General features: G+C 52.9%; 5 protein-coding genes across 5 annotated transcripts; 1 reads left to right on the forward strand and 4 right to left on the reverse strand.

The window, feature by feature from the left end:
* Window positions 1-124: 124 nt before the first annotated feature.
* On the reverse strand, window positions 125-2,156 carry C7974DRAFT_298651 (BTE binding protein 4; the record flags this gene model as incomplete). The annotated part of the gene is made up of 2 exons (XM_046137704.1): window positions 125-572; window positions 628-2,156. 2 exons carry the CDS (start codon window positions 2,154-2,156, stop codon window positions 125-127), a joined length of 1,977 nt encoding a protein of 658 aa, XP_046003156.1.
* Window positions 2,157-2,944: 788 nt separating this feature from the next.
* C7974DRAFT_430242 (ubiquitin-related domain-containing protein) lies at window positions 2,945-3,461 on the forward strand (the record flags this gene model as incomplete). The annotated part of the gene is made up of 2 exons (XM_046144685.1): window positions 2,945-3,038; window positions 3,091-3,461. 2 exons carry the CDS (start codon window positions 2,945-2,947, stop codon window positions 3,459-3,461), a joined length of 465 nt encoding a protein of 154 aa, XP_046003157.1.
* Window positions 3,462-4,190: 729 nt separating this feature from the next.
* On the reverse strand, window positions 4,191-5,890 carry C7974DRAFT_371533 (uncharacterized protein; the record flags this gene model as incomplete). Its single annotated transcript, XM_046140023.1, has 3 exons — window positions 4,191-4,370; window positions 4,426-5,310; window positions 5,360-5,890. 3 exons carry the CDS (start codon window positions 5,888-5,890, stop codon window positions 4,191-4,193), a joined length of 1,596 nt encoding a protein of 531 aa, XP_046003158.1.
* Window positions 5,891-7,638: 1,748 nt separating this feature from the next.
* Window positions 7,639-10,087, reverse strand: C7974DRAFT_20172 (heterokaryon incompatibility protein-domain-containing protein). Its single transcript, XM_046136785.1, has 2 exons — window positions 9,231-10,087; window positions 7,639-9,179 (listed from the first exon to the last, which is right to left on the reverse strand). The coding sequence occupies exons 1-2, from the start codon at window positions 9,757-9,759 to the stop codon at window positions 7,738-7,740; spliced, it is 1,971 nt and encodes a 656-aa protein (XP_046003159.1). The 5' UTR covers window positions 9,760-10,087; the 3' UTR covers window positions 7,639-7,737.
* Window positions 10,064-11,944, reverse strand: C7974DRAFT_20104 (uncharacterized protein). The gene is made up of 4 exons (XM_046136771.1): window positions 11,726-11,944; window positions 10,883-11,547; window positions 10,702-10,828; window positions 10,064-10,648 (listed from the first exon to the last, which is right to left on the reverse strand). The coding sequence occupies exons 1-4, from the start codon at window positions 11,787-11,789 to the stop codon at window positions 10,368-10,370; spliced, it is 1,137 nt and encodes a 378-aa protein (XP_046003160.1). The 5' UTR covers window positions 11,790-11,944; the 3' UTR covers window positions 10,064-10,367.
* Between the last annotated feature and the right edge of the window lie 52 nt (window positions 11,945-11,996).

Genomic DNA, 11,996 nt, shown 5'->3' on the forward strand with positions numbered 1-11,996 from the left:
TGAGCCCGCTCAAGTCCAAAACACGCCAGCTAAAGCTTTTCCCAAGATTGCAAGAACGCCAATCATTACGTTCGTAGATCTTAATTATCAAACAGTCCCCCTCAATCGGCCGGTTTCGGGTAACTTATACAGAGGTGAAGTCAAGAAAGTCGTATGAGTTGTTGTCGACCGCTGTAAAGTCGCTCATCGCCTTCATCTCAAGGTCGAACTGCGACATTGAGGGCTCGGGTCGAAGGTCGAAGAGCTCCTCTAACTCGTCCTTTGGCGCAATCGGAGATGTCGGTGGTGTTGTAAATTGCTGCGACCGAATAGATGACCGGGACGGCGACTCCGTAGTTTTTAAAGGGCTTGATCGAAATTGCGGCTTCTGGTCTTGCACTGGCACCGGTACCGGCACCGACTCGCGCGAACGTGGGCGTTGGTCGCCTGGGGTTAAGGGAGGTGTCTGTGCTGGTCCGTCGGACAGCTGTCGGAGGAGGTTCATCGAGGCAACTTCGCCAGCGTACGATGTCGTAAGTGTAAAGGTACTCTCCTCAGCCTCTTCATGATATGGACTTGACTGCGGCTCAAAACTAGACGAAGTCAGCATCTATCAACTCGAGGAGAACTATAGAGCACGTCACATACCTGAATGAATCTGTTGAAGCATTTACTGGATCGTTGAAGTTTTGTGTGTGAGTGGCCTCATATGTCTCGTATGGCGTGTGGGCGTCGTCGGAGTCAGGCGAGCTCGCCGAGACGGATGAGGCTGTTGAGACCAGGGCACGCCGTGTCTTGCTGGCCTTCTCTACACGCTCCTCCATTTCGGGGCGATGCTTCTTTGGCCTGCCACGCTTGGCTTGTCGTCGTACAGCATCAGCGAACCCACCAACGCACATACCACGCTGTCGGTGCCGAGTGAGTGCATCTTGTCGCGCAAAGCCGGCGCCGCATGGGCACTTGTATGGCTTGTTCCCGGTGTGGATCTTCGCATGACGCTTGAGGTCATGCTGTCGTACGAAGCACTTGCCACACCCACCGCACTTATATTGCCTGTCGCCAAGATGTGTCTGGACGTGCGAGCGAATATTTTCCCTTCTGCCAAAAACTTTTCCGCAATCTTGGTACATACATGTCCACTTGTTTGTCTTGGAATCTTGCTCGCTAATGTATCGCTGGACTTCTTCGGGGGCGATGCCAGTGTATTCGAGACTAGCATCGAATTCAAGGTCTGTGTAAAGTGGCGATTCCTCGAAGGGGCTCACAGGAAGCGGTAGGCCGTTGGGAATTCCGTGTGTTGGGCTGTGCGGGTCCAATGCAGGAAGGAGCGTAGGTTGATGCGAAAACGGCGTCAATGGTGTCTCCTGAGAAGGGTCTTCTGCAATACCCTGCAGGAAAGGCTGCGCCATCCTCATGCGTGGCGAGGCTTGCGGCGATGGTGATACATCTGAGCCGTAGTACCCAGAAGATTCGTAACCGTTGTCTTGATCAGGGTTCTCGAAGTCGAAAGTCATCGCGCGTGATGTTGGTCGAAGATCGATGCCTGCAACGTCGTTGAAGTTGGTCGGGTGAGGCGCCATACCGAACGACTGATGGCTGGGCAAGTGTGCTGGCTTTTCAGGGATAACAGCTTGTGGTGCTGTCGGAACCGTCGGTGTGGGGAGAATGTTAATGAAAACCTGTCCGCATGAGCCATACACAGACTGGATGTGCTCGTGAAGGTCCTTCAACTGCTGTTCAGTTGGAGGCTTAGGAGGTGACTGCGGTCGGGACAGGGGTGAGTGCGGGCGAGACACGTATATTGGCGATCGCGGTGATCTGCACCTGGGAGATAACTGTACTGGGGAGTGTAGGTAGGCCTCCTGGGGGCCCGGCTGGGGCTGGCTGTGCGATTGCGCTACTTGCATAGTTTGCTGTGATGGTTGTCCTAGATGGTTAGTAAAATTCACGGCACGATGCTCCTGTTCGTAGGGACCAGGGCTGGGTGCTTGGAATGGCTCGAGGTTGAGACCTCGAAGATCCAAGCTCATGCCTGACCGGCTGTGTCGCCGTTGTTCCCGACCGACAGGGCTGTGTTGTCGTACGCTGGGCATCTCGAATGCATTTGGTGTCGAAAGCTGACGCCTGTGTGGCATTCGTCGGCGGGAGATGCCCTGGGGTGAATTTGTAGACAGCATACTGATGCTCGTCGAGTCCGGCGTTGTTGTCCGAGGACGGGTGTCCTTTAGTGTCCGATACTGCTGCAGATGAGCCGATGTCCATCGCGTCCAAGGAAGCAGGGTCGAGACGTACCTCGCGCAAATACAAGCGGCGCTCCGCCGGGCGGCTGGTGTCCTTACGGTATCCTCAGTACAGTGCAGTCTCCCAGAGCCTGCCTCAAGTAAGTATCACCGGCCGAAGCCTATGCAGATAGATGTAGAGCGCGGTGGTGCTGGCGGTGTGCGGCCAGAGAAAGGCAGATGATGGATGCGCTAGAGTCTGTGGGGATGGGATGCGAGGGGTGTGGATTCTCGAGGTTTGATGTATCAGCGCGGCGAGGTGGAGATGACGATGGCTAGTCCTGCTTCCGGCAACCCGTCAATACAAAACATCCTGCCGCGGTTACCCAGCAACGCAGGCGCCACAGCACGGGCCCAATTAGCTGCATAGCGCCTTCCAGGATTTGTCGCCGCACCAGCCACGCTCGGCTCTGACTAAGCAGCCCACACTCGGAGCTAAATCGTCTCGCCTTATCCATAGAATTTCCCCCAGCAACCTTCTGCACCGACTGAGGAAGACAACCCGTTTGTCTAGGTAAGCACACATCTCTTTTTTACATGCGCTGTTGTCATTCCAAGGCAGGCTTGTGTTTCGAACTGGGCGCAGGACCTGCTCCCCGTTCGATATGCGGGCTCTATCTTGACGATGCGGGCGCTTAACATCTTCGCTGCAGCATTGGATCCTAACAGTACAATCGCAGGCCGCCATGCAGATTTTCGTAAAGACCCTCACGGGCAAGACCATCACCCTTGAGGTGGAGTCTTCGGACACCATCGACAATGTGAAGTCCAAGATCCAGGGTACGTCGCACATCGTGTCGCCAAAGCTGCGCCGTCCCTAACAATTGCACAGATAAGGAGGGCATTCCCCCGGACCAGCAGCGTCTCATCTTCGCCGGCAAGCAGCTCGAGGATGGCCGCACCCTCTCCGACTACAACATCCAGAAGGAGTCCACTCTCCACCTGGTGCTCCGTCTCCGTGGTGGTGGCAAGAAGAGGAAGAAGAAGGTCTACACCACCCCCAAGAAGATCAAGCACAAGCGCAAGAAGACCAAGCTCGCTGTGCTCAAGTACTACAAGGTTGACGGCGATGGCAAGATCGAGCGTCTTCGCCGCGAGTGCCCCCAGCCCGAGTGCGGTGCTGGTGTCTTCATGGCTGCCATGCACAACCGCCAGTACTGCGGTCGCTGCCACTTGACCTACGTCTTCGACGAGGCCAAATAAGCGCGTCGCCCCCACGATCGATACGAGTTACGACATCAAGGCAATCATGGAGGACTGAAAAGACACCACCATATGTCGGGCATATAGAATCAATCAGATCAAAGACTCACAAACCATTGCACACTTCTCTGTTTTTATGTTCTGTGATTTTGAACTTTGCTAGGGCTTGTTAGTCTGTCGCCACGCCGCCTGAGAACCGTGGTGAGCGCTAACGCGCGTTGCTGCACGCCAGCTCTGCTGTGTTCCCTCAACAACTGCCGCAACCGCCGCGTCTACCCCGCGCTCTGGCGCACGCTTCAGCTGAGGACTCGGTGTTGAGTAGCGGGTAAGCTGGTTGACTCGACGACTCCAGATGGCTGCATGCATGGCGGCACAAAGGAACGCTTCAGTTCACGGGAGACACACCCGGTGATAGGTAGCAGGTTGGTCTCAGACACGTACCAGCATTCTAGACAATTCAGCTCGTCGGGGATAGGATGTACCAGTGAACTATCGCAGATTGAGTATCAGCGTGTTCTTCACATCGGCACCACAAGAAGACAACTTTTAGTCAACTAAAAGATAGGCAATGATAAAGAATCTGCCTGATCCTTATTGATTCGAAGCTCGCTGTCAAAACCACTCGCATCGTTGCTTTTTCGCTATGCAATGCTAAATACCTCTATGCGAACGCCGTCTATGCAGTCATAATTCTCATTGCGACATGTAACTTCGTGCTCAGCAGCCCTCCTACACCCTAGCATTCCTTGGCTCAAGCAACGTCTTTCCACTGGGCCCGGTCTTCTGGAAGCCCTCTTCCCTCGAGAAGATCCTCTGGCCACGAAGGAAAGTCTCCTTCACGACGCCCTTGAGCATCTTGTTCTCGTACGGCGAGACCTTGTTACGGAAGAGCATGGTACTTGGTTCCACCTACACGACGTTAGCGTTGGTTCCATTTTCAGACTTGATGCAGACGTGAACCTACCAGGAACTCGGCAGTCTCGTCGAAGACAACGATGTCAGCGTCGAATCCGACACCAAGATCGCCCTTGGACTTCTCAAGACCGACCTGCTTGGCAGTGTTCTTACAGCACCATCTCACGATCTCCTCCACGCTGAACTCCGCATTTCTCTTCAGACCCTCTGTCCACAGGATTGGCAGGCCAAGGCCGACACTCGAGATGCCACCCCACGCACCGAAAAAGTCACCTTTCTCTTCTGGTCCCTGCATTGGCGTCTCGGGCCCATCGTCGCTCGATTCGCAGTCCTCGCTGTGGTTGAGTGTCTGTGTGGTGTGTTTTCTGGGTGCGAGGTGAGGTGGAAGGAGCTTGATCTCTGGTGTGCAGGGTGAGTGATCAGACACCACAGTCTGGATGACGCCGTCCGCTTGGTCCTGGAGGAGCTCTGTCCAGAGCGCGTCCTGGTTCGACTGCGAGCGGATCGGTGGGCAGCACTTGTGTCGTGTGTCGCCTTCCTCAATACGCTCGGCCGCGAGAGCGAGATAGTGGAAGCACGTCTCAGCCGTGATCTTGACGCCCTTTGCGCGCGCTTCACGCAGCATAGGAATGGCTTCCATGGCCGACAAGTGCACAATGTGAAGTTGTAGCTCAGGTGCGAGGTGTGCAAGAGAGAGGATCTCGGCGACGGCGTACGTCTCGAAGGCTGGTGGGCGAGATGCGAGGAAGGTGGAATACGCGGTGAGAGGGCCCTTGGGAGCAAGAGGAGGGTTCGCGCGTTGGACGTCGTCACCAACAGAGTCTGCAACTGGTGGAATCATTTCGGCGTGGAACATCAGTGTAGTGGCTGAGTCCTTCAGCTCAAGGAGAGCTTTCTCAATGTCGATGGAGGAAACAGCCGGAAACTCTTCCACCTAGTGAGGATTAGCAATCTGAAGTAGGATGTCGCCAGGAATTACATACACCGCTCTCGCACAAGAAGCCCTTGAAGCCACGTACACCTGCATCGACCAGCCCCTTGAGGTCCTTGTCGTTGCCTGGAATGATGCCACCGTAGAAGCCAACATCTACCCAGCACTTGCCCTGTGACGCTTCAACCTTGATATTAAGATTCTCAACAGTAGTGGTCGGCGGGATGGCATTGAGCGGCATGTCGACAACTGTGGTCACACCACCAAAGGCAGCGGCACGGGTGCCAGTCCAGAAACCCTCCCATTCTGTCCGTCCGGGCTCATTGAGATGTACGTGAGCATCTACTAAACCAGGAAGGAGAATGTGGGGTGAGTAGTCGGTGTATGGTGTGCCTTCGGGGAAATCTGATTGCGGCAGAACAGAGTGGAAGATGGATGTAATTTTGCCAGTATTCTGCGATATCACAATGGTAGCTTCAGTCAATCGACCATCAACTACTGCTCGTGAAGAAGCAACAACTTGAATGGGCTGGACCGGTATGCTGTGCTCCACTGGTGGGGGCGAGGTTGCATGTGGTGCCATTGTGACAGGTGTGTGTAAATGACAGAGCTTTTCGAGCGGATAGCTGTAGCTTCAGTACTGAGGATACAAGTGTAATTATAATTCCCCAGCCTCGGCAAACGCGGGGAAGACAGTGGTGGGATGTGGGATCCTCGTATGAGACAGCGATAAGCAGTGATAAGAAGGGGTGGTGTTGAATCTGACTGTCCAACGGATTACTCGAAAGAATTGAAAGTACTGTCGAGACTGTCAAATACAGCGGTCAAAGAGTGCTATACTAACGGCGGTACCAAAAACGCCTAAACCTGGGGTACAGGTCTCTTATCAATGCACCCAAAGGGACATCCGAGATCTGTGGACAAACCCCGGAAAAGACATGGCGCCAGGGGTGCGTAGTCTGGCGGCGACAGACCGCCTCGTTTACTCGATCAAAATTGGTACTCGGGTAGATACGTAGGGCTATCGACACTCTTGGCAATGCATCTCGAATCTGCTCCCGTTGTTCGGCGCAAGCGCGGCCAGCGCGGTCTCAACCGTAGCTTCGTGCGGGTTTGATAAAACTGCAATACAAATCTCAAAGCCAGCCCCATTTGGAAGGTCATTCGTCTAAGACCAGGAGAAACCAATGTTCAATCTCGACAATGGTCAATGTGGCCGCCAGCGAGGCAGCCTGCGCACCTTCTTTGTTCAGCGGAGACGGCCGTGTAACTGATAAGGATGGAGTCGTATCGCTTGATCGGCGCTAAGGTCAAGGGAACTAGCGCAGGGCCAACGGGACCAACGTCATGCTCCTAATAAAGCTCCAAGCCCTCATGATGTCGGAGAGCCAGGATAGGTACTTCGTTGTCGCCCTCCTGAGGCATCATCTGAGATTCTTTTGCTGGTTGACATCTGCCATGTAGCAACATCGTTGCCCGTCCGAAGGGCTCGCCGGAGCCAGCGCCGAAGATGCCGGAGAGGCTAGCACACCGTCGCCCGCGTACCTCTCAACACGCCTGCACCCACGTTTCTCGTTACTCGATCGTCAAGGATATCATCGAGTAAGAGAAACTGAAGCCAGGCTCGGGACAGCCGCTTGGTGGTTTAAGCGCAACACGAAACGCTCAGAACCGTCGGACCTGGCCGACCACTACTCCCCAACCGAGGGCCATAAGTGCTGCTGTGCTGTCGATTTTATCACCGAATCTTCCCGCACTCGCAAACAGAACACCTGCCCCGACCAGGCATACCTCCGGAGTTCACAGTCGACGACATCAACATCTACCGAAAACTTGAATTTCAAACACTGTTGTGTTCGGCCACGTCCGCTGTTGGTCATCATTCGCGAGCGCTTGTTGTAAGATGGTTCGCGTCATCGGCGACTTACGGCTGGACCCTGTTGCTATCGAGTAATGGTTTGCAAATTTCACGTTCCCGGAGATGCTTCGTTTCAATAGCGCAACCGTGCTGCGCATCAAGACCGATTATAGCGCTCGTCAGCCCGGCTTCGCGTGGTTTACTGCGGTGTCTCAGAAGCCAGCGAGTGTGCATTGGTCGGACTTGCCAGAAGACTCTTCATGGCGCCGTTGCAGGCTATGGCGACATGCGACAAACGATCCTCGATCCGCTATAGGAACCGAGCGTCGAACCTGTCATGACAACGCACATCTTCAGCATGGTGCAGGTGGCTAGCTCCGCTTGTCTGCGGTCCTTTGAAGGATTGCTGACGCGCTTGCGGGTCTTTTCGAAGCCACATCAACGTACATACGCTGAATTACGGTAAGAAGCTCAGATTGCTTGACGTAGGGGCAAGTTGCGCGATCGCGAAGACAAACGTTGCAGGCAATGGGTAGGGTGCACTGAGACTGGTAATTCCTGCAACTGCAGACTTAGATAAGAGTGATCTTTTCTGCAGAATCCCCATCCCACCGCTCGCCCTGCATAATCCCATGTATATAGGCAGGGCCTACGAGATTGAACTTATCTCCAGCCTTTCTGAGGATGAAAGGAAGTTGTAGGCCAGCGATCAATGCAATGCGGTCTGATGGCTGGGCCCAGCGAGGTCCTACACCCATGTAACCAGCGCTCGTCGTGAAGAATGTTCTCTGGTACGACAACAGTGAGATGTCGTGCTGAAGAGTTGACAAGGCCTGATCACGCGCGCGAAGCAGAAGTCGAATTTGGAGCTCAGCAGACCAATCTCTAGGATCTTGGGAGCACCCGAACAGTCGGATATAATCATTGACGATCGCAGCAGAGTTGGAGTCAGATTCAATCTTGGTAATGTCGAGATGAAATCGCGAAGGGTCTTCCGAGAGGTTTGTGGTTACAATGGACAGCCACCACTCGAATATGTCTTTCGTAGTCCTTGAAGTGGTAGGCATCGGCCAATTCTGCGATCCCGACCGAAGAGGCTGCGTCATGATCTTGTAAAATGCTGTACTTGGCTCTTCGCCAGTGGGATAACATTCGACCCTCCTGCTAACATCAACCCATGATTGCAGTGTTCGAATGAGCTCTGTGACTGCTGTGTAGCGCTCTTTGGTGCTGCTCAAGTTCGACCTTGCTGCGAAACCTTGACGGAAATCCGGGGTACATATAGACGTAGATGATGCTTGCAAATCGATCTCGTCAAGTAGTACTCCAGAAACTGACAGTGAGAGATCGGAGAGGCCGAACGAGAATTCAGCACATGATCTTTTCGAAGCTCTGTGTTCGTTGGCGTCGATGTATCTAATATACTCGGTGTTGCTGTAGTCTGGAATCCACGTTGGCAAATCAGAGACGTGCGAGGGTAGGGCGGTCAGGTACAGAACAAGTAATTGTCCATCATTTCGGAAGATAGTTCGTGTCATCTCATAGTAGAGTCGCTGTACCGAGCACGTATAATCTACTTGCGGTAGGTCCTTTATCTCCAGGTAGTCGAAGATGCCAAATAGACCGTATACCTTGTCCTTTGGGTCAGTCGAGTGATTGTGACGAACCAAATCGAGGGCGCGAGATAAAGGCAAGGGCTTGTGATGGAGCACAACTTCCGTCATTGTGCTATAGGTCCTGATATCGTCGAAGAACGTTGCCGGGTTAGAGATTAGGTGTTGCTTCATTCCTACTCCGTGGGTTGGCTGATCGCTAAGTGACTGTTGCAATCGCTTCAATATATCCAAGAAAGAGCTCCACTCTAACGTGATGCCTCCACATACAAGTGTGGCGGATCTTGCTAAAGCAACCTCCTGAATCGTCCAAGTGCGGTGAAACCAAGGCGAGCGTATAACATCGATTATGAAGTCAGTGTCAACCGCATCGTATACACCACGAGCTTCTCGAATCGTATCTGAGAGCGTCAGCTGTTGCTTCCCCAAAATAGTGCTCGGCAAAGCCCTACCCTGATACGTCCGAAGGCTATTCCACCACTTCTTTGCCAGCATAGTGTTAGTGGGCTCTACCTGTTGACCGCAAGAATACGAGTACATCTCGATTAGAAATCTGAATGCCACTGTACTTTCGAAGGATCCTTTGCCGAGCCAGATCCACACCTTTCTTGCTTCTGAGAAGATAAGTCGCATGCGTGGCACTTGAATATTCTTATCGGTCGCAGACGACTGGTCTATGCACACAGCGTCAATCCAGAATACTCCAGTCGTACTGACGCAGCTCAAAGCAAACACCATTTCCGAAACGACCGGCGAAACGTGTAAATGCTGCCCATTGCAAACCAAAGTGGTAAACGTGCTTGCGTGATCCCATGCATAGGACACTGCTTCAAACGTCGGTGCATTCTCGAAGGATGTCTCGAACAACTCGATTTCGATGGGCTCATTTGGACGTTGTGCACTAAGCGGACTCTTGAGGCGAAGCAGACGGAGAGATGATGTGGACGATAGCGGGGTATACCGGTAGCATGTGGACGCCATGCTTGTGGTGCAACTCGGGTGTCTTTGATGCCGGTATCAGTAACGGCCCTCAACTTAGATAACTAGGAAGAGGAACAATTGACCGCAAAGAGATGTCTTTAGAGCAAGGCAGATGTTAGCTTGTGAGGCTGGCTGAGCGTACTCATAAGCAACCAATCAGAGCTGACCACCCATGTTCATTAATACAACGGTTCAGTGTCGCCGATGCATCCACTTCATTGGGGGGTAATAGAATGTTTTGTCAACTGAGATCAAGCGATCGGACTTGTCGCAGTTCAATGGGAGGGTGCAACATAAGATACCAGGCTCGTTTGTTATAATCACAAGCAACTGCCGCTTGGACTTTCCATGCAGGACAAGTTTGGATAGCGTGCCCTATCGCGATGCCTAGGTCTGCCAGAAGTAAGCCCCCTATGCAATAAACCATGATGCTAAGGGCGATCGCGCATGCTATGATAAGAACAAACGATAGAAGACAGTGATTTCGATGGTATAAAGCTCTGGAATCGCCGTGGTCAAATCGTGTTACGTACGCTGCGTCGTATAATATGTGAAATTGAGAAGTGCGATGCATGTCCGGCACGCATGGAGGGACGCGTACTTTTCAGCTAATAAAAGCTCTTGAGTATCTTCCGTTCCTGCTGCGAGGCTGTGCTCTGGGACGCAGACAGCGCAGCTGTTCGAGCGGCAGCCAGCATCTTCTGGCTAGCATATAGACTTGCCTGCAGTCCGTATTTGTTGGCGCTTGCCGAATACAGGTCCAGGTATGTAAAGGCATCAGACTTGTAGTAGATGCTCCGGCCGTGACGGAGGAGATCCATGTCCTCGAGCTCCTGAAGTACGCGAAGCACGTCTTCTTCATCTCTAAAGTCCTTGGTGTAGATGCAGACTGTTCACTAATCAGCTCCGTTTCTGAAATGAGAACGAGGCATTTAAACTGACTCAAGCGCTCATCTTTACCATCCTCGGGAGCTACCTTAGCCATCGGTCCAAGACGGTCGGCTATCACAGCTTCAACGACGCTTCTCCACGTGCGTGTAACTTCTTCAGCTTTAGGAAACAGCATCCACTGAAATAAGGGCTTAGCTCGTCTCAATACGTTTCAAAAGGGGGTAAAGCCTACCTTTCCCGATAAGACACCAGTCTCAACTGCCAACTTGGTCAAGCTTTGCTGGAGGGTTTTAGTCTCCTGGTTCCACGCTCGTGTGACAGTACTCCTTGGGCCAATCCGGCCTTTCTCTTCAATCTCGGTCCGCTTCTGTAACGAATCGGCAAGCAGCTTTGTGCCTCGGTCTTTGAATGCAGCAACTCGAGGAGCCACAGACTTGTCTCGTGGATCACGATAGGGATTTGCTACCCAAATCCACTCGCACGTCGCCGCTGACGTGGTGAGTGGCGAAACGCGCTTGACGAACGCTTCAGCGGATTCACCCAGCTGCCACGAGAAGGGCTGGCCCTCCATAGGATTGAACATCTCACGATATGGTATTGCTTCTGGTGATTGGACCCGCTTGCGTTTTCCCTTGTCTAACCTGCCGAGTCGTTCTTCTTCCATCGCTTTCCTGTCAAGGCCAGATAAACCGAGGAGTCTGTTAGCACGTGTCGAGGTGGTAAGTGGCATGACCTTCTTGGTCGGCGTAGCATCAACATCTGAGACGCTTTCCCTGCTGGCCTGGAGCTTTGCCGGCGATATAATAGCATTCAAATCCTTACTGTGGGACGACCAGAATGCCTTTGGTGTGTTTTGGTTGCTGAGCGACTGCTGGTGTTCTTGTTCATCTTCGTCACCTATGCATCATCAGCGTCGTGAGTCACACAAGACTATAGTGAGCGGTGAGCAGTAGTCATTCAAATTGAAGTAGATCGCAGTGGTTGGTTGCATCAAATATGTGTAATGTTTGACAGGGTGTGATGGCTGCCGGTTCTAAATGACGTGATGCTTGCTGCAAGATGTGATTGTACTCACCGTAAAAGCTCGAGTCATCAGAAATCCATCCAGCGCCCGCGACCATCTCTTCCGTCGCCGCCATTGTCCCAGACTGTTGCGTTACAATGGGTGGTTGAGGTACGACGTGATTGGAAGGGTTCTGGGTACGCGTTTGGATGATGATGATAGCGCTTTCCCAAAGGAGATGGGACAGATCAATTTACGCGAAAAGTCGCGCTAGTGTTCTGACGCGTCTCACAAGCAGCAGCCACGATCCGTCGACGAATGTGCAGCAACACAGCACGCATGC

This window comes from Boeremia exigua (assembly GCF_020726555.1).
Source record: "Boeremia exigua strain MPI-SDFR-AT-0100 chromosome Unknown C7974scaffold_1, whole genome shotgun sequence".
In the NCBI taxonomy this organism is placed as follows: domain Eukaryota; kingdom Fungi; phylum Ascomycota; class Dothideomycetes; order Pleosporales; family Didymellaceae; genus Boeremia; species Boeremia exigua.

What these genes read in the sequence shown, in the direction of transcription:
- C7974DRAFT_20172 (XM_046136785.1), bottom strand. Translation starts at nt 9,759, where the DNA reads ATGGCGTCCACATGCTACCGGTATACCCCGCTATCGTCCACATCATCT. An exon ending in TAGCCTTCGGACGTATCAGG is followed by an intron (nt 9,180 to 9,230) that starts GTAGGGCTTTGC and finishes TGACGCTCTCAG; the next exon opens with ATACGATTCGAGAAGCTCGT.
- C7974DRAFT_20104 (XM_046136771.1), bottom strand. Translation starts at nt 11,789, where the DNA reads ATGGCGGCGACGGAAGAGATGGTCGCGGGCGCTGGATGGATTTCTGAT. An exon ending in TGATGACTCGAGCTTTTACG is followed by an intron (nt 11,548 to 11,725) that starts GTGAGTACAATC and finishes GATGATGCATAG; the next exon opens with GTGACGAAGATGAACAAGAA. An exon ending in TGGTAAAGATGAGCGCTTGA is followed by an intron (nt 10,649 to 10,701) that starts GTCAGTTTAAAT and finishes ATTAGTGAACAG; the next exon opens with TCTGCATCTACACCAAGGAC.